The sequence below is a fragment of the Dunckerocampus dactyliophorus genome, chromosome 11, assembly GCF_027744805.1.
Source record: "Dunckerocampus dactyliophorus isolate RoL2022-P2 chromosome 11, RoL_Ddac_1.1, whole genome shotgun sequence".
Taxonomy (NCBI): Eukaryota; Metazoa; Chordata; class Actinopteri; order Syngnathiformes; family Syngnathidae; genus Dunckerocampus; species Dunckerocampus dactyliophorus.
The window spans coordinates 19,746,573-19,773,366 of NC_072829.1; the positions used below are offsets into that span (position 1 = coordinate 19,746,573).

A 26,794-nucleotide genomic window follows, 5' to 3' on the forward strand; every position below is an offset into this window, starting at 1 on the left:
CTCACCATATTTGCTGTATTGTGTTAATAATGGCTCCCGCCACATTAAGCATTAACACTGATATATTTTGTTGCCAAATCCTGACATTGAAACAACAAAATGTAAGGTCTCTGTGAGTTTAATATAGTTAAAAGTCCAGTGCATGAGTGTGTGCGCTATGCCTGAGTCATTCGAAGATATCTTGAAAGGTTCTTCTTGTCTGTTGTATGATTGCACCTTCTTAATAATAAACAGATACATTCCTTTGTTCCCAAGTGGTGGATTAGTTGGTAAAGCCCAGACCATACTTCAGGATTTACCACCGGATTTAGCTAATCTGCTCAGTTATGCATTTGTCACTTACAGGACAAACAACTTTCATTTTTCAAATCCAAGGTCTCTTGAACCCACTTGTCCTTGTTTATTTCTTCTTCTTCTCATCAAAACAGGCTCTCTGATACTTTAGTGTCTTTTCCATTCCTGGTCAAAGTGTGCGTGTCTCTAGGGAGTATGTTTGCTGGGTCCTGGGTCTCAGTGTCGCTGCGGGGAATACTCTCAGGCCGAGAGCCGGACCCTTTGATCCCTAGGGTCAAACTTTTTTGGAAGCTCTCTGAGGTGAAGTAGTAGACCACTGGGTCTAAGCAGCAGTTGAGGCTGGCCAGACACAAAGTGATGGGGTACAAAGTTCGGGCAAAGCGCTCCACAAAGCAGTTAGCCAAGGCCTGGGTCCTCACCAGAGCATACAGGAAGAGGATAGAGTTATAGGGGACAAAGCAGATGATGAAGATGCCAAGATGGACCAGAATCATCCTCAAGACTCGTCTTTTGTTGTCACAGCCGTGGCCAACAGTCACTGGACGACGCAGCGTTCTCAGAACCAGTGAGGAACATACCAAGTTGGCCAGGAGGGGAAGTAGGAAGCCCACAATCTGGAAAGACAGACAAACATGTCATCATAATTTAATGTTATATTTCTAGATAGCATTACTAGAACCTTTTTTTCTCACAACATAGGTTGAGTTTACCCCAAACTGCTTAAAAATCTACAATTCTGCAGGAGAATTAAGGGGACAAGGCCTGCAGCACAGCTGTACTTTGTAGATGCTGGATTGTCTGTGTGGATTCTCAGTCATCCAGGTCATGGTAATCCGTAAAAGTCGTACTCTTCTTGTTTGTTAAAAACGTTCCACCTTTAATCCAACATCCAGTTCTAAATGTTTAGGTGTTTTGTCAGAGAAAGGATTTTCTCCAGACGATGCATTTCAAACCCACCAACACCCTCAGACAAAACTTGTTCAACCTCAAGACAAAATCCAGAGAAGCAAAACGCAGCACTGTTGTTTATGCAGTGCAGTGTAGGGAGGAGTGTAATGACCTGTACATCGGAGAGACCAAGCAACACAAACACATGGCACAACATTTCTTTGTTCCCAGTGTCAGCAGTTCATTTGCATCTCTCTTCCATCGAAGACAGCAATGTCCACATTCTGGATAGGGAGTACCAATGTCTCCCCCAAAGACTGTCTCATTCCACAGAAAGAGTGGCCGCTAATGAGCTGTTTTGTCACCAGACAGGCGGATCACCTATTGTTATGCAGGATGGTTGTCCACCAGCCACACCCGGCAACAACCCTATTATGACCACCCCCAGGGGACACACCCATCAGGGAAGTAAGCAGGGAAAGTCCACACGCAAAACATCAGAACTGAAGAAGCCTTTTGGTTTAAAGGTGAACCGTCTTCAACAAACAAGAACAGCTCTAAAACAAAAAGTAACCGGAGAATTCCAGATATTATATTATTTTTATGTGGAAAAATATGACTCTAGAGTGGCACAAAACGTCAAAGTCTGAAAACCACCATCATAACCACCTCAGCATTGCTTAGCAGAGCTCAGTTCAGCCAACATGCAAGGACTGACTCTTGAGTGTGCTGTGCTTTTTCTTTAACAGCAGTTTGACCTTGGAACAGATTATTTAAATTTCCTATACGGTAAAAAGTATTTTACATACCATAACCACTCATCAATATCATTACAACATATCTGAAGCATCTTCAGTATTTTCATGGATAGTTGCTAGTAATAAAATGTTAAAAATGACTTCAGTGCGATTAGAGCCTTCACCTCAATGAAGATGGTGATTTTGGAAAGGTAGGTCCTCCATGTGCTCTTTGAGAAGCCCTCAAAACAGGTTGTGGCTCTGTTTGTGCTGTTGATGGTAGAAAAAAAGGTGACTGATATCCCTCCTCCCACAATAGTCAGCCACACAGCCGCGCACACCAATGCGGCGTTTCTGCGAGTGCGGATGGCGCGGGAGCGGAAAGGGTAGACTATTGCCAAAAAGCGGTCCACACTGATGCAGGTGAGGAAGAGCATGCTGCCATAGATGTTAGTGATGAAGGCTGTTCCTGAAATCTTGCACAATCCATCCCCAAAAGGCCAGTGGCGATTAACATTGTAGAAGACCTTGAACGGCAGCGTAAAAACAAATACTAAATCAGATAGCGCTAAATTTGTCATGAACATTGTCGTCTCATTGCGCATCTTCATGCGGAAGCAGAAGACAAACAGCGCAGCACAGTTGGTAATGAGACCTAAGACAAAGACCACACTGTAGACCACCGAATACAAGTTGTACTTGAAGGAGTCGTCAATGCCGCAGTCCTCCATCCCAGTCTCATTAAGCACCAAACTAGCCATGGTCACAGTGAGGAGGTTCTACGAGGAACAAGCTCACACCAGGATGTTGCGGTAAGGAGGAGAGGGGGCGAATATGTGGGGATGGGAAGTGTCAGCAGGGAATCCCCCAGGCAATCCTTCTCCAAGCCATGGCGGACACATAAATGGAGGCAGTCAGGATGCTCAGCACTCCTGTAGAAAGAAGAGGAAGAAGCTCATGTCATTTCCTCATTTCCTCAACAACAACAGCTACTGAGCCAGTACACCTTTATATGCATGCTTCTAAGTGTGTGACAACACATGCTAGCAGCACTAAAGTCTGTCATTAAAACAAGAAGATGTAGACTCAAAACAAAAACGTTTGGACCGCAACCTACTTGGAATTGTAGTTTGGGAAGGTTCCATTTTGTTTCGGCATGACCCATTGCCACATTACACAAAGCAAGATTGTGCTAGGATGAGTTTGGGGGGGAAGAAATTGCACAGAATCCTGACCTCAAGCCCAACCAAACACCTTTGAATGAAGTAGAACAGAGACGGTGGGCCAGCAGGACTTCTTTCAGGTTCGGCATCAGGGAACTGTGACTCACAAATGTCCTTCTGCATGAATATGCACACATTTTGTTTTCTGATATTCTGAATTGATCAGATACTGAATTCTCGTAAATTAGCATGCAGATTCCAAACTTGGGGAGAAAATGGGTTCTGTAGCAGTTTTGTTAATTGTTTCTTGGATGTGCTCTTAGTTGTATGTCTGTTCTGTCTGTGTATCATGAACGTGGCTGTACTAAAATTACAGGAACTAAAATTTCTAACTTGGATCTTGAGCGGAAAAGGTTTGGAAAAAGCCGCCCTATCATATGCTAAACAATACGTCAGTATTAACTGTCTTAACTTTATTTATTGACTCTATATACCACATATATAACTCTATATATGACACATTTTCCTTGCTATAACCTTACCTCTTTGTGCCTTACAAGGGAAACGACCATCTATTTAACAAATCACCACTACTTCTTTGCCGGTTGCCAGTGGAAGTACCTGACACGAATACGCTCATATAAACATTTAAGTATTGTATAGGCACACAGGACTTAAGCAAAGATATATATTAGTCTGCACTGTTAGGCCTCAAGGAGTCAGTGTCTTTGGACCATTGCCTTTCCAAAGAAAAGTCAGGAAATGTTCTTGAGACGTTAAAGGCATTGTGTTACACAACAAACACTTACCAGTCAAATAAACTAGCATTATAACACAATAATGAACATATCTCTCTGACAGTCAATCAAAACTGCGCAGTTTCATCTTTACATGAGCAGATTTTTTTACCGTCACGAGACACCTAACAAGATTTGGTCCACAAGACTGAGACGACTGGACAAACGAGCTTTTCAAAAAAACAATGCTGTTATGATCCATTCATTCTTTTTCTATGTCGCTTAACCTTATTAGGGTCGCGGGGGCATGCCGGGGCATTTTGTTTATTTTATTTCTGCAATGAGCCACCTTCCACAGATGGCCCCTGCTACACACTTTGGACATGTTTTGCGAGGAAGGGGAGTAGGTCTAAGCTCTGCCTTTTTGGCAATGTTTGTCGGGGCAGCGTTGCATTATTTTTACAGCTTTTAGATGTGCATTGCACGCCATTACAGAGGTGGAGCACACTCCCGCCTGCCTGCTCGGCAGAGACTTCACCTTTGTTGATCGCTTGTATTGAATTTCCATGATGGAAAAAACACTTAAATGCGCACCCTTGCCTGCTAAATATAGCGACCATGTTGTTAAATTGTCAACACGGCTCTCTTCTATGAATGAGGTGTGTTATGAAACAGAACCGGTGCTTGAAAGTTGTTTGACCGTCAATAGAACCGCTCGGTGATTAAGGGTGCAGACAAGTACGAACATCTATGTGAGCTGATCTGACAAATCGAAGTACAAATGATCGAATGATAGATGATAGAATTACTACAGCTTCTGCTTGGACATCAACAAGTAGCAAGCATGCTGTTTAACTCTGATGGAAAACGTAGCTGTAGTGACCGAAAGGACAAGATTGCAGGTGCAAGCAGCTGAATGAGTTTGCTCCGTAGGGTGGATGGGCTCTCCCTTAGAGATAAAGTAAGAAAGCACTGTCGTCCGGGAATAACTCAGAGTAGAACCGTTGCTCTTCCACATTGAGAGGAGCCAGACGAGGTGACTTGGGCATCTGGTCAGGATGCCTCCCGGATGCCTCCCTGGGGAGGTGTTCAGGGCACGTCTGACCGGTAGGAGGTCTCGAGGAAGACCCAGGACACGTTGGAGAAACGATGTCTCTCAGATGGCCTGAGAATGCCTCGGGATCCGCCAGGAGGAGCTGGATGAAGTGGCCAGGGAGAGGGATGTCTGCTTAGGCTGCTGCCCGCGCGACCTGACCTTGGACAAGCGGTAGAAGATGAATGGATGGATGGATGGATGTAAAAAACAGCCACATGTCACTCGCTGATGCTGTGAACACCAAGGTAGGTGGGATTGCCAGGTGTGTTTAAAGCACTTAATGTGCATTTCGTCACACCTCTAGTATTTTCCGATGCGTCATGAAGAGGAAAACTATAAGTTGCATTTACTGATATTTATGATCCAGCTATCATCACAGCAAGCTCTTTTCAGGAATATCCCGGCGCCGCACCTAACGATTAAATTCACAAGAGAAGAAGACAAATCCAGAGGGAGGGGGAAATGTTTACAATAACAAGGGGACAAACTAAAGCTACAGAAGCTGAAATAAATTTTTTCAAAGTATATGCGTACAATAAAACCTGTTTAATGTTTAAAATGTTCTCAAAGAAGACGCTTTCAATATGTGCCATGATGCCGGTGTGTAGAAACGTATCAAACAGCCGTATTCTAACACCAAAACTTAATTTTGTAATTACGAATGAATTAAAACAGACTAAAAATTGTACGTGTGTATTTAGTTACCCAGTGACGGACGCAGCAGCTACAAACCCCAAGCTAGACATAATTAGTTTTCTAATTAAACAACACTGCTGTCTAAAATACCCCAATTCTCAATGCACACAGTAATTATAGATGCACATGACGTACTGACACATGTCCTCCAAGACAGAAGCGAATTAGAAAGTATTCCGTCACAAAAAGCATCACTGCGTCACAAGCTTAACTCAATTAATTATTGCGGTCACTGGATGTCACCAAAAAATCAACCACCACCTCACTTTAACTTAAAAGTAGCACATGTTTAACTATATACTGTATGTATTTCAATATATAAGCCAAACTATGAAAACAACTGTGACGTATACTACGGAAAATACGGTATAGATAATTCTTGTATATGATCTCAATGATATTTATGAAGCTATACCTAATGCTGTGGATGGTGAGTATCGCAAAATCAGTAACTGCTTTTTCGTGAGTATAGCTGGAGCCTCTCCAAATCTGATACTGAGCACGAGTAGTGGCTCGTCTCTGCCGTGTAAAATGTTTAAGTGAGTCTGGATGCAATTCACAAATTCACACCACAAAGGAAAGGCTGTGAGCTTGCACAGTCCATCAGCGGTGTCCGGTGCCAGCTGCAAAGTGACATCTTTATTGCGTATTCACACGCCTCTCAGAAAGCTTCCACCAACTTCCACAATGCCCTCACTGTACCCATCTGCGGCGAGAACACACTCGCATAGGCCCTCGACACACAAACAAGTAAACAGTTACATGTGCCCGTTCACACACAAAACCCACATTGAGCTTACTCAGTCCAACAACTTTTTTTATTTCCTCACAACATGAAAATGGCTGCTGCGCATGAAAGAGCTACAGACTGACATCTCAGCATGCTGTGGATTATATTGGCAAAAAGATTACAGCCTCCGACATGTGTGTTTGGTTTCATGCGCAGGTCATGGACAGCTGCACTTGGTGGTGACAGAAACAGACCCCCGGGACCTGCTGATCCCTGTGGATCAAATTCACTTTGTACATCCAGCTGTTGCCTTCCCTCACACACACGGATGGTTCAAAGTAGAAAATAGCGTTGAGTTCAAGAACGTCGTCTTGTACAGCAAAGGCTAAGACGACGAGCACAGTGGAACCCGCTTATCTTGACAGCCCTCTGACTTGCTGACTGACATCAACATAGTGGAAATCGAATCCAAAACTAACCATTGCTGTCATATTTACTTGTGGCTTTGGCCAGAGCTATAAGAATGGGTTATAATAAAGGAACATTGTTTTCCACCGTTTGGACTCTTCTGTTTTGATATCGTGTACCGTGTAAGTATCGTGTGCGGTTCTGCGTTGTGATTCCGGGGTTCGGCGATAGGGGTCAGTGGCGTTTGCCTGCTACCCCGAGAAAGTTGATGACATTACAGCACATGTCAAACATATACGGAACAATTTTCAACATAGTGGACCGAGTTTTGATGAGTTGTTCGCCATAGACGGCATTAGCAGGACTGTGACGTGAGCATGTCCCACTGTACACAACAGTACAAGCAGCTACAATAACTTCCTAGAAAAAGATTTGTGAGACTTTAGAGGGAGCCAGCTGGATCACCATCTCTGCTCTAGCTCATCCCAAAGGTGTTTGATGGGGGTTGAGGCCAAGGCACACAAGTTCTTCCACACCAAATGCCTTTACGGACCTTTGTTTGGCCTTTCACAGTCACGCTGGAAGAGAAAAGGACATTCCCCAAACTGTTCCCACAAAAGCTGAACGCATACAGATATTTTGGCAAGACAAGGAATTATTTTTTAAGGGGACCAAAGGGGTTTTAGCACAACCCTCAAATGAAGAAATCGATTGAGGAGAATGTTTCAAAATCTCTGTCCGTAACAGTGTATCATTCGCTAGCATGTTCAAGCACGCACAATCATTTCAACATGTACTTCAAACTGCGTCAAAGAACAAAATGTGTAGCTCGTTCAGGAAAGGTGAGCTCTTCTTTAGTCATGTATCAGTTGTGAAATCTGGAATTTTTCTCAAGTCATGGCATGAAGTAAACACCATAGCACTGACTAGGAATCCAATCAGATGAGTCTGATGTCTTTTCCTATGCTGCCAGCAGCCCATACGGGGCTGCGATAATGTTGTCATGTAATAACCAGAGGTGGAAAGAGCACTGCATCATTGTATCTGAGTAAAAGTAATCACTTTAATAATATTTTACTCAAGTATAAGAAAACAAACGGGTCTAAAAATCAACTCAGGCAAGTAAAAAAATTTGGGTTGGAATTGCTGTTGGAACACAAGCATACAAGCGTATTCAAGAGTCAAATTGCATGCTGAGTAGGATCAATTTGTACATGTTGGCAGGTCTGCAGTCACACTGAAAGTACTCCTTGCCTCACGCCCCCTCTGACAGTTCACCGGGCCCCCCTCACTATTTGAGAAGCACTGGGACAACTGGACACTCTAAATTGTCCAGAGGTGTTAATGTGAGTGTGAATGGTTGTTTGTCATGTGTGTCTTGTAATTGACTGGCAACCAGTCCAGCGTGTTCTCCGCCTTTCATCCAAAGTCAGCTGCCCACCTGTGACCCTAATGAGGCCAAGTGGTATAGACCAGTCATTCCCACCTTTGGTACTGTACGGTTTATTAACAACATATATTAAGGAACATCACATGATTACATTTGCACCAGTGACATGCGGTTAAGGGGAGTCATGAGGAAAAATTAAAATAGAATAAATAAATAATAAATAAATACAAATGACAGAATAAATATTAATATTTGGCCATTGAACTGTATTATACACATATTTTCTGTAGGATTCCAGTCATTTAAAAAATTCTCCAAATCGCTGAATTTGCACATTTTTCACATTTCACGATCAAACACGGGGCAGAAACCTCAGATGAGGCTGCTGCCAGTGTATTTTCTTGGCTCTATAATTTATGTATAAAGTGATAACTTACTGGTGATAATCAATAAATGAACTGTGTTTCTTAATATTGTCAAATTTGGCATAATCTGTGTTATTATTGTAGTGTTGCTATTGTCCATTGTTGATGACTTCCAGCTGCATCAAGTCTTTGTGAGTTGTGTCTTTAATTTCCTTGCAGACATGTCATTGTCAATATTTGTTTCAGTTCCTTGATGTCTTTGACAACAACTACTTTGACTTCCTTTGGTCCTTCAAGTGGCATCAAGTCTTTGTGAATAGTGTCTTTTATTGCAGTCAATGTCATCTTCAGTATTTGGTCAGTTTCTTGACGTCTTTGACAACAAGACGTCTTCGGCTGCCTCCAGTCCTCCATTTGACCTGATGTGGATTTTGCGGTTTACACTCCAAGTGCCTTGAATTTTCCCCTGCTTTCTTAAGTTGTGTGCTTTCTTGGCGATGTCAGCTTTGAGTTTTGCCAGATGCTCATTGATGTTGATGTTTATACCTTTCAGCTTCTCTGTTTCAGCATCGCCACCTTGTTTTTTTGTTGGTCAACTTTATGACTATGACAGGTGGGGTGTTGTTATTCCCGCCAGACATTAAAATAAATCTGTATTGTTGATATCCACATCCACCCCCTGCGACTGCAGAAAGTTGGCCACTTATTCCTCTCCTAAAGCGACATCGCTTTTTCTCCTCTGTTATCAGCTGTGCTGGCATAAGGCGTGCATGTAATGCGGAGTCGCAATCTCCTTGTTCATGTGCATGAACTGTTCCAAATCATCAATCTTACACATGCTTTGGGATTGCCTTTTCATCATTCTTTAAAGTGTCCACATTTTCTTCCAGCCCATCATTTGTTTACGAAGTGACACATAATCATTTCTCATTTCCTGAAAGTGTTTTGTTAAGGATTCGTAATGCTCTCTTTTGTTGTTTAGCAGGTAGTTAACAACTTTGAAATTCGGAGGTTAGCATAAATTTGCTTGTCTTGTCAGCGATTATCAGTACTCGTGACTTTTTCTGACGAGATAATTCCTCACGCCAGACTGTATTCAAGCCAGTGGTGTCAGAAAAAATATAGATCTAAAATTCTGGTCGAGTTCTGTAGTCGCGAAAAGTGTCAAAGTAGTCCTAAACTTCAAAATCTGTGCAGAGCACTTTTCAGTACCTCGTCACATGAAGTGACATCACAAGAAAAAGAGTCAAAGTGCATATTTTACGAAAAAAAAAATTGAAATTAGATAATTTCCCTCAGCACACCTGATGAGCTTTCATGTGCTGGTATAGACAATGGATAAATGAACGGGATTTAAATACTTTTATTGGATATTGACTCGATTAACCTTATTTGTTTACGTTTCCCTGGTACTCGTAATACACAGCATGTACTGTAATTGATCTTTTTGTTTCAAGTTAGTTTAGTTTGAAATTGTTCATGACGTGACACAGAAAAACATTGGAATATTCTTGAAAAAATATTGTAATAGTAAAGAGTGCAGACTCACAGTGATGAATGGATGATGACAGCTCTCTTCTTTGGTAGCTGATGTTTGTCAATGTGAAGCAGCTGTCAAAAAGTTAAAATTCCATCCCGTACTGTTTTCACTTCTCCCTGCAGTGGCCTCAGTCTGCGACTCCACCAAAGAGAAAAAGCCTGTTTTGATGTTGCCTTCAGTTTCTTTTCGAGTTCTTCCTCCCCAGCTGTGAGTCCTCTCCGTTGCTTGTGGCCAACAGCTCAGCTTTGTGGGCTCGTGCGTGTGCACGGGTGCCAAAGAGTGGAGGGCTGCACAGGAAAGCACACAATAGCACCTTGGCCAAGCTGCAGGGGGGAGGAGAGAGGGAGGGATGGTGGCCAAGCTTAAGTGCACACAAACACTTTTATTGCATGTGCGAGCACCGCGCATGTTCATGCTATTCATTGTTACATAAATAAGAGAATGCTGATAGTCACACCAATCCTCTTACCCTGTACAGTAATGCTGTTACGTGTAAATGTTTTTTATTTGATTTTTTATTCAAGTAAACATCTAAATAACGGGCTCATGTAAAAGTAAAAAGGTAAATGATTTGAAATGTAATATAAGTTACTTATTACTTTTAAAGGGGGTGTCCAATGTGCAGCAAATACAGTGCTGTGAAAAAGTGTTTTCCTGATTTTGTTTTTTTGTCACTTACTGTAAATGTTTAAGGTCTTTTGTGACCTCTTTGATGAGTCGTCTCTGGGGTAATTTTGGTTGGATGGCCATTCCTGGGAAGGTTCACCACTGTTCCATGTTTTTACCCTTGGTGGATAATGGCTCTCACTGTGGTTCGCTGGGGTCCCAAAGCTTTAGAAATGGCTTTATAACCTCGTCCAGATGGATAGATTTGAATGACTTTCTAATAAGTTTTGTGGCCATTGACTAATATTTAAATTTGTTTGATGGTCTGAAACATCTAAGTGTGACAAACATGCACAAAAATGAGAAATGAGGAAGGAGGCTTTCACCGTACTATCAAACAGGCAATAAAAACTCCTTTACGCTCAATAAGAAGCCGATTGAAAACAATAATTGAAGTCATTTACACTTACCATTCTGTGTTTTCAAGGTGACCAATCTTAATTTCCATGTCTTAAGACTTAAGTCCATGCTCTGCAATTTCTCTATTTCATCTCCGAATGTTTTTTCCTCCTCAAAAACTATTGACACATCGCTCAAATCTTCATTATAATCACTGTAAACATCCTGTGTCTCAGTGTCAAACCGCTATGTTTGTTTACCTGAGTGATAGTACCTTGAAGGCGTTACTTTCGGAAATGAGGCTAATGCCATGAACTATAAATGTAATTTTTGCAAATTTAAAAAAATCAAAGAATGTAGAACATAATTATAAACAACATATCATGTCAGAGACTTTAAGACATAACATATAAAGTCAGTGCCTCCATCAGCAGAGGTCGGTGAATCCTTTTTAGACGACTTACATTGTTGTTAATAATAGTACCATTTTAACTGATCAAAGTCCTGCCGCTGCATTGTTATTAAAAAATTTTCATGTCATTACTGACCAAAGGAGTTATTTTTAGCCAACTCAAAGGGTGTTGGACACATTCCCATTGTGTTCAGGCTGGCATGGGGTTGTTTGTGTGATAATGAATGCATGTGCATGTATGTGTGTGCGTGTGTGTGTGTGTGAGACAAAGAAAAAGAGACACTTGATAGAGGGGAAATGGTTTAGGGGGTAGCGTCTGGCCACACCACAATAGCAACAGGGAGGACAGGATATCCTGCTTACCGCATAAACTCAAGCCACGCTCACATGCATGCGCTAATAAAGTGCATTACACACCATCAGATGTTCAACACCTCCATTGTTGGAGTTGACTTGATTGTGCCACATGAGTCACGCACTATAATAAAAATGGGTTTGGAGAAGTTTCATAACATCAACCCCAAGCTTGTGTGCCTTCATTTGATTTGTGTTAACACCTATTTTTAAATAATCGCTTCCAGGAAAAAATGTTTGGAAAATGTTAAATAAAAATAAGCCAAAAACCACTTTAACAGTTGGTTAGGGGTGTGAGAGTTGGGAGCACTGTGTGTGGCACATTTTGTTATAGATTCATAACACAAGTATTTTCTTTTGTCAGAATGTTCTATTTATCTAAAGCAGTCTTTGCGTTTCATTTGCCGCCAGATTAGACGGTGTCCTCGGTTACATCTGTCCAATTTTCGGGACTATAAGTTCCACTTTTTTTTTTATACTTTGGCTGGTCCTGCAACTTATAGTCAGGTGCGACTTATATATCAAAACCTCGCCAATTTGCAGATCGAATTTTGCGACTTCACTTTCTAAATAAATAAATTAATACATTATCGCTGTTTTGTGGTTGAATACGGCCTATTATTAATCCAAAAATATGCATATTTAGGCAAATACCACGTATTCTTGGCCTAAATAAAGCATTTTCAAGCATAAGAAAGGCTAAATGAATGAAAATACAAATATAAGGCATTCAAAAAAACGCATTTAAAGATGTGATATGTCCAGTCTATTGTTCTACACTGGTCACTAGGTGTCGGTAATGTTACTGTTGTGACGGGTGTGTTGTGTAGTTCTGCTTAAAGTGTGGGTTATAGAGGGCAGTGACGATCTGCATACTGGATTAGAGCTAGCTTTTAGGAAATAGGTCTGTCGAAGAAAAGAACTAGGAAGTGTTGAACTGTTCATGCTGTGTTTTGAGAGATACCTGTAAGACATCGTGCCCAGTGTCTATTTCAAATAAAAAGGCTGACTTTTTACAGCCATCCTTATGTGGTGTCATTCAGCCTCCATTACAGTACATTGATGAGACAATAGCCACCGTAGGAAGTATGCTGTCCAGAAAAAAACAAAAGGAACTCTCCCAATGCTAACGTGTGAGTCTATGTTGTGTTTTATTTATGTGTAATATGTCTTATTTTCTGTTGGTATGTCTAATTGGGTAATATATTGCGTAAAGGTGACTAGAGAGGTGTTATTTCAGGTCTAGATGCCTCTAATAATGTTAAAAAGACTATTTAGAAGGCCGTAAACAGGTTTTCTATGCTCTAACTATGAAAATATTCAATTTATAAATATGGAATCCCATTTTGTGGAAATTCACTCATCGCAGTAGGGTCTGGAACCAATTAACTGTGATAAACAAGGGATTACTGTATAATTTAACATCTTTGTAATACTGACTGACATGAACCAAAGAGTGAACATTACCGTTGACAGCCCCGAGAGGGCGCTGTAGGATTGTGACAACTATATGCAGCTTCGGTAGACTGCCCGTGGAAAACATTAACTGAAACATCAACTTAAAGACAACTGAGACTAAACACAAACAAAATGCTGGCGAAGTTGTTGTCAGAAGTGACACTGAGGATGAAGAGTTCAATGGATTCAGTGATGACTCATGGAATGAGAACGGGAGCTTGGTGAACTTGCTTACCAGTATCTTGCTTGCTGGAATCGCTGTTAATTTATCCCAGTCAGCCTCACAGGTATGTTCCTTATGCTGTTGGGTAGCTGAATACCTGTTAATGTGTTACGTACACATACCAGACACCTGTTCAGCCTGTGTGATGTTGTGTAGTTGAATAACTTGCCTTTCCCAATTAAATGTCTGTTCTTGGTTTTAGAATTTGTGAAATACATTTCTAAATAAATGTGACTTATATATGATTTTTTTTCCTCTTCGTGACCCATTTTATGACTGATGTGTCTTATACTCTGGAGCGACTTTTAGTCTGGAAAATACCGTACTACTAGATTACCTCACTGCAGCAAGCCAGCCTTGCACGGCTCGAAATTTAAAAATCCAGTGGGTATGTGGTGATGGGCTATGTCAAAGTTTGGCTGTTTTGTCCGAAAGTGCCTCCGCAGGCTGTATTCTTTCTGTATTCTTCCTGTTTTAGAGTTGATTTGTTTAAATGTGAGTCATTTCCATTGTTTCTACTGCTGCTTCATTGATATGCATACGCCTCAGTGTTGCCCCCTGCAAAGAGGAGGAAGTACTGCGTGAACGAGAATCGCCTGTTGAGGACTACTACTGTACATTGACTTTCACAATGACATTGATTATTTCTAAATACACTGGGTGGTGGTGCCAGTTAACGTCATGTGTTGAAATGTCATGATTGGATGAATGATTTGACAAGAAGGGTTTAATGTGACTGGGCTACAACATCGCCCCCCTGCACAAAAGCACTCCCCCCGTTCCCCTGTCTTTCTCTCTGTTTGCTAACGGTAACCAAGCTCTGCTGCCCTGACCAAGGCTTTGTGTGTCACACCAACAAGAACAAAGACCCCATTACAGCAGCCTGCTCAGTACTCTCCCTCAGCCTCCCTTCTTCTTCGACCCCTGGGTCCTGTCCTCCTTTAATGCAATGATGAGTGTACTTCCTTTACTTTTTTTCTCCCCTTGCCTACGTCCATCCTCTCATTCATGTGCTTCAGGAGGCTTTAGGAGCAGCCCCATCATGCCATACATACCTCTGCCCTGACAACAGAGCCAGACAAAGGCAGCGGGGCAGTACAACACAGGAGACTTGAGCTTTACAGGCTTTATGGACTGATGTTAACATGACTGCAAAGGGGTTTTTGAATTTGCATGCGTGTATACGTCCACAGCTGACCTCCTGAGCTCCCGATCAACTCTGACCCTCAAGGGTGCCTGCAGGCTCGGCGCAATGGTGACTGAGGCCATAAAGAAGGAGGCGCTTTCTGCTGTAGCCCAAGATTGAGCGGGAGGTGTTTACCCCACAGAACTGATAGCTGAAGCATGAACACCCATGGTTGAGTGCTCGTCCTCCAGACTGAGACACTGACCAGACTGACCCCAGCTTACACAATGACATAATAGGCATAAACAAGTACCTGTCTGTTAAAGATTTGGTAAAGATTTCAAAAGTCCATCGCCTCCTCTTGATAAGAAAACAAACACAACTTGAAGAGATAGTTTACTTCAGCTTAATCTTTTATATTAGTGGATTTTATTTATTCAGTCCAGCGGTTAGCGGTAGTAGGTTAGCGGTTATAAGTACTTTTGTGTTTACCTTTATATTTCACCTTAAAAACTTTCCATTTCCCAATGACAAAAATAAATAAATACAAATCACGAAAATTAAGTACCGCAGCAAGCAAGCATGTGCTATGTACATCATAGGTCTCAGGTAATATAAAAAATGAGCAAGCATAAAGCAATAAAATACTAATAAATAAATAATAATAAATAAGCAAAAAGTAGTAAGTAGTCAAATGGTTAGCATGTTGGCCACACAGTCAGCAGATTGGGAAGACCTGGGTTCCAATCGTTGCTTGAGCATCTCTGTGTGGACTTTGCATGTTCTCCCCGTGCGTACGTGCGTGGGTTTACTCCGGGTACTCCGGTTTCCTCCCAAATACCAAAAACATGCATGTTAGGTTAATTGGCTCCAGCATACCCCCGCGACCCTAGAGAGGATGAGCGGCATAGAAAATGGATGGATGGAAGCAAAAAGTACATTCAAAATAAATATAACAAAAACGCAAGGTGAAAGTGAAATGAACGTGCATTATGTGCATTTATTACTGAAACATAATAATTAATAACAATAATTATCACTGCATTACTATTAGAACATTATTGTATGATTATATACATTAAATATGGACAAAGAAAGTTTATGAAACATTGCTTAAAAGCTTTTTATATATTTTTGTCTTCAAAATAACCTTTTCACAAGATTTTAGAACATACTGTAGGGACCTGAAAAAGTGTCTGGTAATGTGTGTGATTACTGTATGATTGCGTTCAAGGATTTATACACTGTAATCAGTATGGGCAGTATCCCACTACATAACACAGCTGTTTTTCCTTCTTTTTAATATATGCTTTTTAATTTGATACAGAGTAGTGGCTAAGCCACTCATCTGAAAGTGATTTTGATGCGCAGTATATAATGTATATTTTTCCCATCAATGCCCTGGTCATTGCAGTGTATCAAGCACTCTGAAGCTGCACAAACCTTGACAAACTGGGTAAGTGACGAAGAGTCGCTCTAATTGTGTGAAGGAAACTTGCGTTGGTGCTTCTTACTCTTCTTCATCCACTTGTTTATTGTTTTGAGTACTAATTGATTCGTTCCAGGCAGATTTGAAATTGACACCACAGAACATGCTTCACTTCACTCACAAATGTGGCACCTCTCTGCCACCATCTGCTGGTCACATTCAATATTGCAACTACTAACTGCTACTAAGTGTACAGCATCATAAATGTTTCAATAAGGGTACTAAAGGTTAATAAATGAAACCGCTACCATTTCCGTTAATATGCACGGAAGCAAATTCATTAGAAAGTAAAAATTACATTAATTCAAATAAAATGGAAGTGCATTGGCTTCTGACGTTATGTATTATGACTGTGTGATGTTTGACCCTTGCCTTCAATCATCCACACTGTTTAGCCTCATCGTGTTGGTGTGTCATATCTTCAGAGACATGTTTTGTGTAATTCAGGAATGATTGCAGGGTCACAAATCGGGTCTAAGGCCCTCTTTTTTTTGTATTATCAGCTTGACCCGTGTTTGACTCATACCATCAGCAAATATGTCTTTATATACGTGAACCGTCTGATCATTAAAGGCCGTTAAATGAGTGTCTGGAAGAAAAAAAACAATGCAGCTGAAAAGAATGACTACATACTGGATCCCTTCACCGTATGTCATATTTATTACCACATAAATTTCTTGGAAGAATTTTATTATTTGTACATGTTTTTATGGGCTGTCTGCCACATTAAACAAGTGAGACGGCAGGATGAGAAAAATAATGTTTACAATACACAGCAGATCTATCTCCCACTGTTAAAGTGGAAGGGTAACAGAGTTCACAAGCATTGCATATGAAAGCTAATTACACAGAACACAGTCATGTTGTAAAGTGTAAACACATGATTTGGATTTATTTGGCAGTATTTGGTCGCTTCAGTGGCTTTTACGTGTTTCTCTGCGTGTGTTCCTTTTATACAGTGCATATGAGCATGTCACATAAATAAATGAATGATGTTATAACTTAGAAAAAATACATCAGCAATTTATATGACATATTTACAAATTTTGAGGCATGATCAGTTAATAAAAAGTGCATTTCATTTCAATTAAAATTGCATCAATGTGCTTGTCTGTCTGAGATGAACATTAACAACCACATGTTTAATGAAAGCAGCTTTTTCGCTTTTGGGGCTTGCTATGGAGCAGAACATAATGCAGCCATAAATTACCCAGCCATGATGTCTTCCTCAGACAGAAGGACAAAGCGTGCAGGGAGAGGGGAGGCACCAAATCGTGAGAGACACTTTTGGAGCTATGCAGGGTCTGGAGACCATCATGCTGCAGGGGGATTGATGTCAGGGTTTGATTCCAGTAGAACAAGTATCCAAACAAGGGCGCAGCTGAGCTCAGCCCACTGAGAAGATCGGAATCTCTGAGTCTGCTGAGGCCAGCATGGCACCAGCATAGCCTCCAGTCCCAGGAGCCCCAACAGGAACAGAGAGGCCAAGTGGTGAGTACCAAGCAGCTGGTGACACAGCACACCTACAACCTTCACCCACTGGAGTGATACCACATCATCGTCCTTTTTCACAAACCACCAGGCCAGCATACCTCCTGCGATTTCAATAAGCCAGTGCAGAGCCGCAAGAGTGGTTAGTGGAGATGTGACGGGAGTGAGGCAGCCAGAAGGCCCGCAGGCTGAACATGAAGCTCACCAGCAGAGGGAGGCCTGCTCTGTGAGGTAACAGCAGCACCATCACCAGCTTCAGATGCAGGAAGCACCGCAGCAATCTCTGTCCTCAAGAACCGGCCGGCACCAAGAGCGTTTACTTAAAACACACTTTGCAACTTGCTTTAATCTGCAAAAGTTTCAATAACACTTTAAATTCAAGAAGACAAGAGTTGACAACTCATGAATTGAATGTGATTCATATATGAATTAATCAGGGGGCGTATTTAGTGTTTAAACCCGGAATGTGTTGTAGAGTGAACAACGGCAATTGAAGAGAGAAGGTGAGGGTTCTGCAAATGTTGACCCAGAATTGGAGGAGAACATCAGCGTCAAGCTTGCAGGAGGGTGGTGTTTCAAAAATAGACATTTTTATGCACGGATCAATTACTTGTTTTCCGCTACTCGCTGGTGGTCCTGGAACTTTTTGCTTTTGACCCACCGCTGATTTTGTAAGTTCACCCCTTGCAAACCTTTGAACAGCACAGAATGGTAGTTTTACTTTAACAGAGAGCGGCAGACTGTAAAAAAAAACAAAACATCATTGTTAAATTGAATATATTAATTTGTGTTTGTATTTAAGAACACATCTGTTGCTGAATATTATATATATATATATATATATATATATATATATATATATATATATATATATATATATATATATATATATATATATATATATATATATATATATATATATACACACAAAAGAAGTTGGACTTTAGCCAAGATGTTCTGGCCTTGATGCTGTGCAAACTCCTGCCTGAAGACTGATGAGGAAATAGTCCTTGTATTGGCTGGGTGGAGTTCTGCATGATATTGGAGGCCCTGCTTCTGGTGTAAATATCACTGACAGATGAATGGCAGGCTACACCCATTCACTTCTACCACCCACTACAGTGCTTTCCGGTCCACTAGCATTGCTGTACCACACAATAATGGACTGGGTCAGAACACTGGCTAGCAAACAATATTTAAACAGTGACAAGGATATAAGTGCCAGCATGCTTCAGCTGGTTTAGGCCAGTGCAGTGGTGGGGATTCTTAAAAGGTCCGAATGTGCTGTCGGGTAAAATTGTCCATAAGTTGCAGCCCCAGGTACTTAAAGCTGCAGACCACATGTGTTGGTCTTAACACTTATGCAAAGAGTACTCCAGTTGTACATTCCGCTTTGTCGTTGTGGGAGATAAGTCCCACCACAGTCGTTTGACGACATGACAACCTTGTAGGGTTGGGTGAGACTGCAAATTTTGGTATTGATCCGATACCAAGTAAATACAGTGCCTAAGCCAATAGTTCAGAATAAGTTATTAAAAAACAAAAACTACTATTGGCTCTCACTTAAATCATTTTTGCCCCCTTTTGTATCCGAGGACTTATTTCCTGAGTTTGCAAACAATATACATTCACACAATATACAATACATGAACTCAACACTCTGTCTTTCACAAGCAGAAGTCAACGATCTAAAACTTTTTCGATGTACACAAAAAGTTTATTTCTCTCAAATATTGCTCACAAATCTGTCAAAATCCGTGTTAGTGAGCCCTTCTCCAAATAATTTATGCACAAATTGTAAGAAATTTATGCCTCGGGAAAGCTCATCTGCATGCTCATAGTCCTCATCAAGGTTTTGACCTGACTACAGTTTGTCGTAACCGACATGAGTACCGGTAAACAAATGCTGACATTGGATGGCGTATGGCGCTTTGGAGAGGTGATGAATCACGTTTTTTACTGTACCGGGCAGATGGCAGATGGTGCTTCTGTACGTGGCAGAACTCAGAGTTGTACTGAAAGTTGGTCCGGGTAGACAGAACAGGGGAGAGCACAGTTCCCTGCGGCGCTGCCGTGCTGCTGGTCAGAGTGGCGAACCTGCTGTTCCCCAGTCGCACGTACTGAGGTCTGCCTGTCAGGTAGTCTGTCATCTATGCCACCGGGTGTGATCCTACGCCCATCAGTGTCAGTTTGTTCCTGAGGAGCTGAGGCTGTATGGTGTTAAAGGCACTGGAGAAGTCCAAAAATGTAATCCTCACGGCACCACTGCCTCTGTCCAGGTGATCGAGAGATCGGAGGAGCAAGAGGATGATGGGGCCCTCAACTCCCACTTTCTTCTGGTATGCAAACCGCAGAGGGTCAAGTGCAGGGTGGGTCTGTGGCCTCAGGTGGTAGAGCAGCAGATGTTCCATGGTCTTCATCACATGTGATGTCAGGGCTACCGGCCATAAGTCGTTCAGATTCCCAAGATGTGGTCTCTTTGGGACTGGAACGGTGCAGGACGTCTTCCACAGCTGTGGAACCCTCCCCAACCCCAAGCTCAGGTTGAGTGCAGCCTGTGATGGTCTTCATTCCCTGCCACATCTCATTCATGTCGTTGTTGTGCATCCTCTATTATGTATGTTATGAACAACAAACACAGGTGCATTTTATTGTTGGCATTGTGCGCAGTGCACAATGCACAGAGATACCTTGACAGGATCCCGAGGCCCATTGTTGTGTCATTCATCCATAACCATCACCTCATGTTGCAGCATGATAATGCACAGCCCCATGTGGCCAGGATCTGTGCACAATTCCTGGAAGCTGAAAACATCCTAGTTCATGCATGGCCAGCAGACTCACTCACTGGACATGTCGCCCACTGAGCATGTTTGGGATGCTTTGGATAATGTTTAGCTTGTTTCAGCGTGCCACAATCAACAACCTGATCAACTCTACGAAGGAGATGTGTTGCACTGCGTGAGGCAAATGGTAGTCACACATGATACTGACTGGTTTTCTGATCCACCATCTCCTAGGTCCAGCATCACGACTCCAGAATGCCAAAAAAATAGATTTTAAGAAGAGTTCAAACTGTTGTAGCGCTATACGCTCTTCTATTGTCACTTCCTGTAGTGGTACCATACTGTCCTAGTTCTTTTTTCCTCCGAGTGTGCTGAACATTCAAAGTTCCAATCCCACACAAAGACTTTATGTTATTTACACGTGCTCTTTTTCACACCATTAGTCATTGTTGTTTATGGCTGTGTCCATGTAGGAAGAGACATGGGTAATATATTCACTGGTATTATATTACTTCAACAGTTCAAAATAAAGCACAGAGGCTGATAACACAACATGCCGGACACAAACAAAAACAGTACATCTAAACTGTGTTTATATTTTCTCGACCCAGGCCCCTTGGCCCTGACATCTGTTTTATTAAAACAAATATTTGAGGTATGATTGAAATCCCACGACTAGGTTTCCTGTTTTTATGAGCATGTGTGCTACATTTCACAAGAAACCAACAATTGTTTTCAATGACTCACCTTAGAACCGTCAGAAAGTTGAGATGGGGAGTCATCATCTTGTTTCAGCGAATGCCAGCTCCTCGTGTGTGTCCGAGAGGCTGAAGCCAAACTTTGGTCTCTACATAACTGCTGCTTGTTCCGACAGGTGGCACGTGGAAAAGAGCCACACTCCATCTGAGTCATGTTGGAGGGGAATCAGACCCTGAGGGGTTTGCCTTTTACCACAGACATCAGTTTATACCTCTATATCTTCCCACAGCCAAAAAAGGAACTGGAGTGTGTTGCCAAGGCGCCGAGCAAACACGCAGATGAGGATTTATCTGCTAGTGAGTAATCTGATTCCGATAACTTCAGCTCCATATTAAATTGTAAACTACAAAGACAGCTTGTTGTATCATAATTTATGAACTTGTTTGAGCATTTGCGTGGGAGCTTGTAAATTTTTGAAAGTTTTAACATCTCGGGGTGTGCACCCACTGTAACACACATGGTACACGTGTGTTGATATTCCAGTGTGAATCAGTACGACTGTCTGCTTCCTGACTGATCACTCATCTGGCGCTCCTCGCTTCGGTTGTTCCTGTTGATGGTCAACAGAAAACAGGTGGTTTTAGTTTTAGGGTGGTCGCTTTCGAATACGTGCGTATCAATCACACAGCGTGCATGCGCAGGCTCTTTAACACAGATCCAGAAAGTCTCCAAATGCAAGCATCAAGAATAACGCTAGGCAGTATAGTATCTTTAAAAAAAAACAAACTTCAAAGTAACCACAACAAATGGTTCTTATGCAGTCTCCAGGCACACATGTCAAATATATTAGAAACATCTTTGTGTAAATTCTATTGTTTACGCACTGTTGTATATATGTTGTGGCATTCCAAGCAGTGTTCTTGTCTTACTGAATACTCTTTATTGTAATATATTGTATTCATGATTAGGGGTGTAACTGTCAGTGACATACAGTCATGGGAGGCAGTCACGATGAAAAATAATAAATAATGATAACATAAAACAAACATTGATATTTGTCCATTGAACTTCCAAATGTATTTTCTGTATGATTCCAATCGTTCTTAACATTTTCTAAAGTAAAAAAAATCGATGAATTTGCTCATTTCCAGATCCCGAGGCTGCCGTGAGCGTGCCTCATGCCTACGGTCACACTGCACAATGAGTTGGATCATGGCGCCTGCCAGTTGGTGTTTGTCAGTTTCTGTTTGTCAGCATGTCGCCAATAACATCATGTTGCGGAAACATTTTTTTATACACCGTGACTTTCTCCAGCCCGTGTAATGTGTTTATTGTAAGTGTCAGATGATAAAATAAATAGGAATGTCATACGGGAGACACTTGCACCACCGCTGCATCCAGAAGGGGTCAGGCGTGTGTGAGCTGAAAGGTGCTTATTTGGGCCAGGAGCAAGTACACCACTATCTGTATCTGTATCTGTTCACCCATATAAATTATGTGTATCCGTATCTGTACTCGGAGTGGGCGGGGCATAAACATGAAACTGAAATTGACATAGATTAATCAGAAGTTGCTAAATTTATTGTTTCTTATTCAGCCATATGTGTACTGTGTATATGTGTAAGCGATCTGTAAGGCTTTATTATTTAATTATTTTTTTTAATGATCTGTGTAAATTTGGTGATTTATGCAAACATCCACGGATGGCAATGAGGGACAAAAAAAAATCTGTCAGCCTTGTTCACTGTAGTTTTCTCAAAAGCCCCGCGTTCAGTACTACAAGCACAGTTTTCCACCTTTACATCACCAGCCAAATTACAAGCAAGGAGACGAAAAAAAACCTGGCAGTGACTGACGCACGAGCCGAATGAAGGCGTCTTGTGAAATGCACCTCGTACGTTACAAAACAAGTTTAAAGATTACAACGTGCATACTGCAACATACTGAGAGGGGTGTAATATTTGACCTCGTTTATGTATATGATGTAGTATGATAGCCATACAGGCAGAATGTTTGATGCAGCTCTTGTACAGTGCAGGTGTACTTAATGTTGTGGCCAGTCAATGCACGTTACCACTGTCTGTGTACTGCCAACTGAAAATTAACAAAATGTGTATATTGTAGGCAGCACTCCTGTTTTACGATGACTTCCTGGAATAAGACAAAAATACATTTCAAGGGCAAAAGCGGTCATGCTACCCCAATTGTGTTACATAAGTGTAACACAAGCCTGCACAGCGCTGTCTTGTCAAATGTTACGAAACAAGTTTACCAAGTAACTTTAGCTACAAACCGAAATAGAGGCGAAAAACTAATAAAGTGGAGGCAGTGGTCAATGCCACACAAGCCGTTTTCAACGTGCCAGTTGCAACATGTATTTAGGCACCGGGAGGGGCGGTCGCCGCGTGTGACTGGCCAATCACTTAGCGGAGTGAATACAGAAAGAATGAATACATAATGATGATTTTCTTTCATCACGATTACGGACGGGATGCATCGTTTGATGCTCCATCCAACCATCCATCCATCCATCCATCCATTTTCTATACCGCTTTTCCTCATTAGGGTCGCGGGGGCATGCTGGAGCCTATCCCAGCTGACTTCGGGCGACAGGCGGGGTACACCCTGGCTTGTCACTGACGTTCTTCCTAAGAGGAAAAGCCAATGTTTTTTTTTCAGTTTTTTTTTTACAGCAGAAGCTGAAGCTAGCAGAAAGTCATTTGCATTCAAGGTATTTTTATGCTCTACTGAATAAATTTGACTGTCAAGATGTAGGATTATATACCCAAACTCACCAGGAGGTGTTTAGACTTTTGCAGTAAAGTATCAGAACTTTTCCTGAAAAAGGAAAGGCTGCATGTACTTCATATACAGATAAAAGGTAAGAACACAAGTGTTTTCCAGTTTATTTAAAAAATGGGACTAAGAAGTATTTGAAAACAATTTGAAGACAATGACTCTCCAAAAGAGTCATTGCCTCACCAGCCATGAACCTCACCGCATGTCACTGGTAACTGCACATGTATTGGAATTGGGATATTTCAGTCCCAAGTCTTTGGTTCGGTTCTGAGCCTACCATTTGAGTGCACTGCACTGCAGCGATTGATTTCTCCAACATTTATTCTACTCCATGACTTTCTACAGCTTGCACATAAAACATAAAAAACTAAGAAAGTAAGGGCTGCGACTGTAGAACATTATTTTCTGTGTGTACGACTCATTCAGCCTTCCTGAACGCCTTCTCCTCTAATTTCATTAGCTATAAAAGCGACACATCGATTACTTCATGCTGCAATAACACTCTCATTCTGTCTTTATTACTATTGTTTGCTCACAATGAAGGACGCTAACAAGCTAAACCAGCTAACCAGCCAAGATAACTGTTGTCATTGCTAGTCAAACTAGCCTTGCTTCATGACTCAAAGACGTGAAGTCATAACCCAGACATGTTCTGTCTGAGTATTCGGCTACATTTGTTTGTTTTGTGGTTACATGAAATAGTTCACTTACGCTTCGTATAACCACATCAGTAGTTCTAACACATTTTCTGTAGATGCACTACTTTGTACACTTTTTTGATGAGACTGTGCTTGTGTACAGGATGTCTACAGCGGTTGAGAGGTGATACGTGACCTTGGCCTAAATCTGTTGTTGGTGAGTATGACACGAACTTTACACAGAAGCCAGTATTCAGTATTATCCGATCTTCAAAACACAGCAGATCGACAGCAAAAATGGAAAAATCCGCAGTAATTTTACAAGAATAAAGTCAAAATATTAAAAGAAAAAAAGTTGTAATCTAATGCCAAAAGGTACTGTAACTTCACAAGAATAACATCGTACTATCCATCCATCCACTTTCTATGCCGCTTATCCTCATTACGGTCGCGGGGGTATGCTGGAGCCCATCCCAGCTGACTTTGGGCGAGAGGCGGGGTACATCTCTGTGTTCTCCCCGTGCATGCGTGGGTTTTCTCCGGGTACTCCAGTTTCCTCCCACACCCAAAAACATGCATGTTAGGTTAATTGGCGACTCTAAATTGTCCATAGGTATGAATGTGAGAGTGAATGGTTGTTTGTCTATATGTGCCCTGCGATTGGCTTGCGGCCAGTCCAGGGTGTACCCCACCTGTCGCCCGAAGTCAGCTGGGATAGGCTCCAGCATACCCCTGTGACCCTAATGAGGAGAAGCTGCATAGAAAATGGATGGATGGATGTTTTTACACGCTGTACTATTGTGACAAACAAACAAAAGAAAATGAAGTTGTAATTTTTGGAGAATTAAGTTGGGGAAAAAGTTACAATACAATGGGAATAAAGTCAAAATATTACGGGAAGAAAATTTAGCAAGATTATTTAAGAAGAAATTTGAAATATTTGAAAAAAAAACAAAAAACAACAGCAAAAATGGAAAAAAAAGACCAAAAACCGAAGTTCATACCAATAATACGCTTTTTCACCTATATCACAAAGCTAAGATGCTGTTTTTTCTTAAAATATATAGAACCTTTTAGCATATCTACATGTGCTCTTGCAGCTCTTGCATCCTGCAGTTTGTGGCCCTCTGTGGAAAAAGTTTGGACACTGCTGAGGAAGGGGACGGCACTTATGATATATTCTTCCCACATATGAAGATGATGTGTCAGGATTGGTTTGTATCATTATGCCGTTTTCAGTTGGGGAAGTGTACAGCACTGCATAAACCACCTTTCCTGAAACAGCCGTCTGTGTCTAGTCACGCTCTATAGTCCGGCAGACAAGGTTAACGACTTGAAAATCGCATGTTCCAATCCACATTTTTCACAGTCCTGTCAATTTGCTTTATTTAACTTTAACAAACTGCTGACACAAGAGCAAATTTCAGAGATAACGTGACCTATATAAACATCTTTGTCTGCAGGATATTGCTTAACATCTGTTAGAGCAGAAAAAACAAAACATTCTCAGTAGGACCACCCAGATATTTATAGTGCCTCACTTTAACAAGCTTTTCTGTCTGTTTATTCCTAATGAAATTTTATATATTAATGGAGTACAAGCATTTTGTGACAAAAGCCGTGTCAGAGAGTTAAAAAGGAGATTGGTGTGGGTTTTTCTTATTCCCATGTAAGGAATACAGCTGCTCCAATACGCATACACTCAACATCCAGTAAACACAAGTCAACAAGGGCCTCCCTTAACACCAACATAAAACAGGTGGGTTAAAAACTTGAAACTTGATAGAACTTGGCATGCCATATGGCTGATAAATGATCACATTAAGCTGTAAATGTAAAATAACATAACGTAACATGAAGATCATGATGCACTGTAGCCAAGGAATGACCAAAATGAAGTTTTCCGCCTCTGTGGTCGCATTCCAAATGTTTGGCTTATTGTTGACATGGAAATAAACCTGTGAAGCGAGAACCTGATATACTAGTAGTTGATGTCACGATCCGTATCTAAAAGTAACCCAAAAGAGACTAGTGTAACAGATGCCAGCTAGTGTGCAAAAGTAAATTGTGTAAACATCACTCCCTGGCACCTTAAGAGCTGAGCTGGACAATGAGTTGACAGCCCATGACGTCATTGGCTAGCACTGCTCGTCTTAAATGTAAATCGGTGGGGATTTGTGGTCGTGGGTTCGAGCCCCAACATCTGCATGGCTGGACTGCAGGAATGATCGCCGTTCCACTGTCAATTAACGCTGTTGTCAGTGCATGCT

The 26,794-nt window shown here is 41.5% G+C and overlaps 1 protein-coding gene across 1 annotated transcript; it reads right to left on the bottom strand.

Moving 5' to 3' along the window:
- Window positions 1-9: 9 nt before the first annotated feature.
- On the bottom strand, window positions 10-21,241 carry lpar4 (lysophosphatidic acid receptor 4). The gene is made up of 4 exons (XM_054791887.1): window positions 21,136-21,241; window positions 10,054-10,367; window positions 2,105-2,851; window positions 10-908 (listed from the first exon to the last, which is right to left on the bottom strand). The coding sequence occupies exons 3-4, from the start codon at window positions 2,678-2,680 to the stop codon at window positions 420-422; spliced, it is 1,065 nt and encodes a 354-aa protein (XP_054647862.1). The 5' UTR covers window positions 2,681-2,851; window positions 10,054-10,367; window positions 21,136-21,241; the 3' UTR covers window positions 10-419.
- Window positions 21,242-26,794: the final 5,553 nt, after the last annotated feature.

What these genes read in the sequence shown, in the direction of transcription:
- lpar4 (XM_054791887.1), bottom strand. Translation starts at nt 2,680, where the DNA reads ATGGCTAGTTTGGTGCTTAATGAGACTGGGATGGAGGACTGCGGCATT. An exon ending in AAATCACCATCTTCATTGAG is followed by an intron (nt 909 to 2,104) that starts GTGAAGGCTCTA and finishes CTGTCTTTCCAG; the next exon opens with ATTGTGGGCTTCCTACTTCC.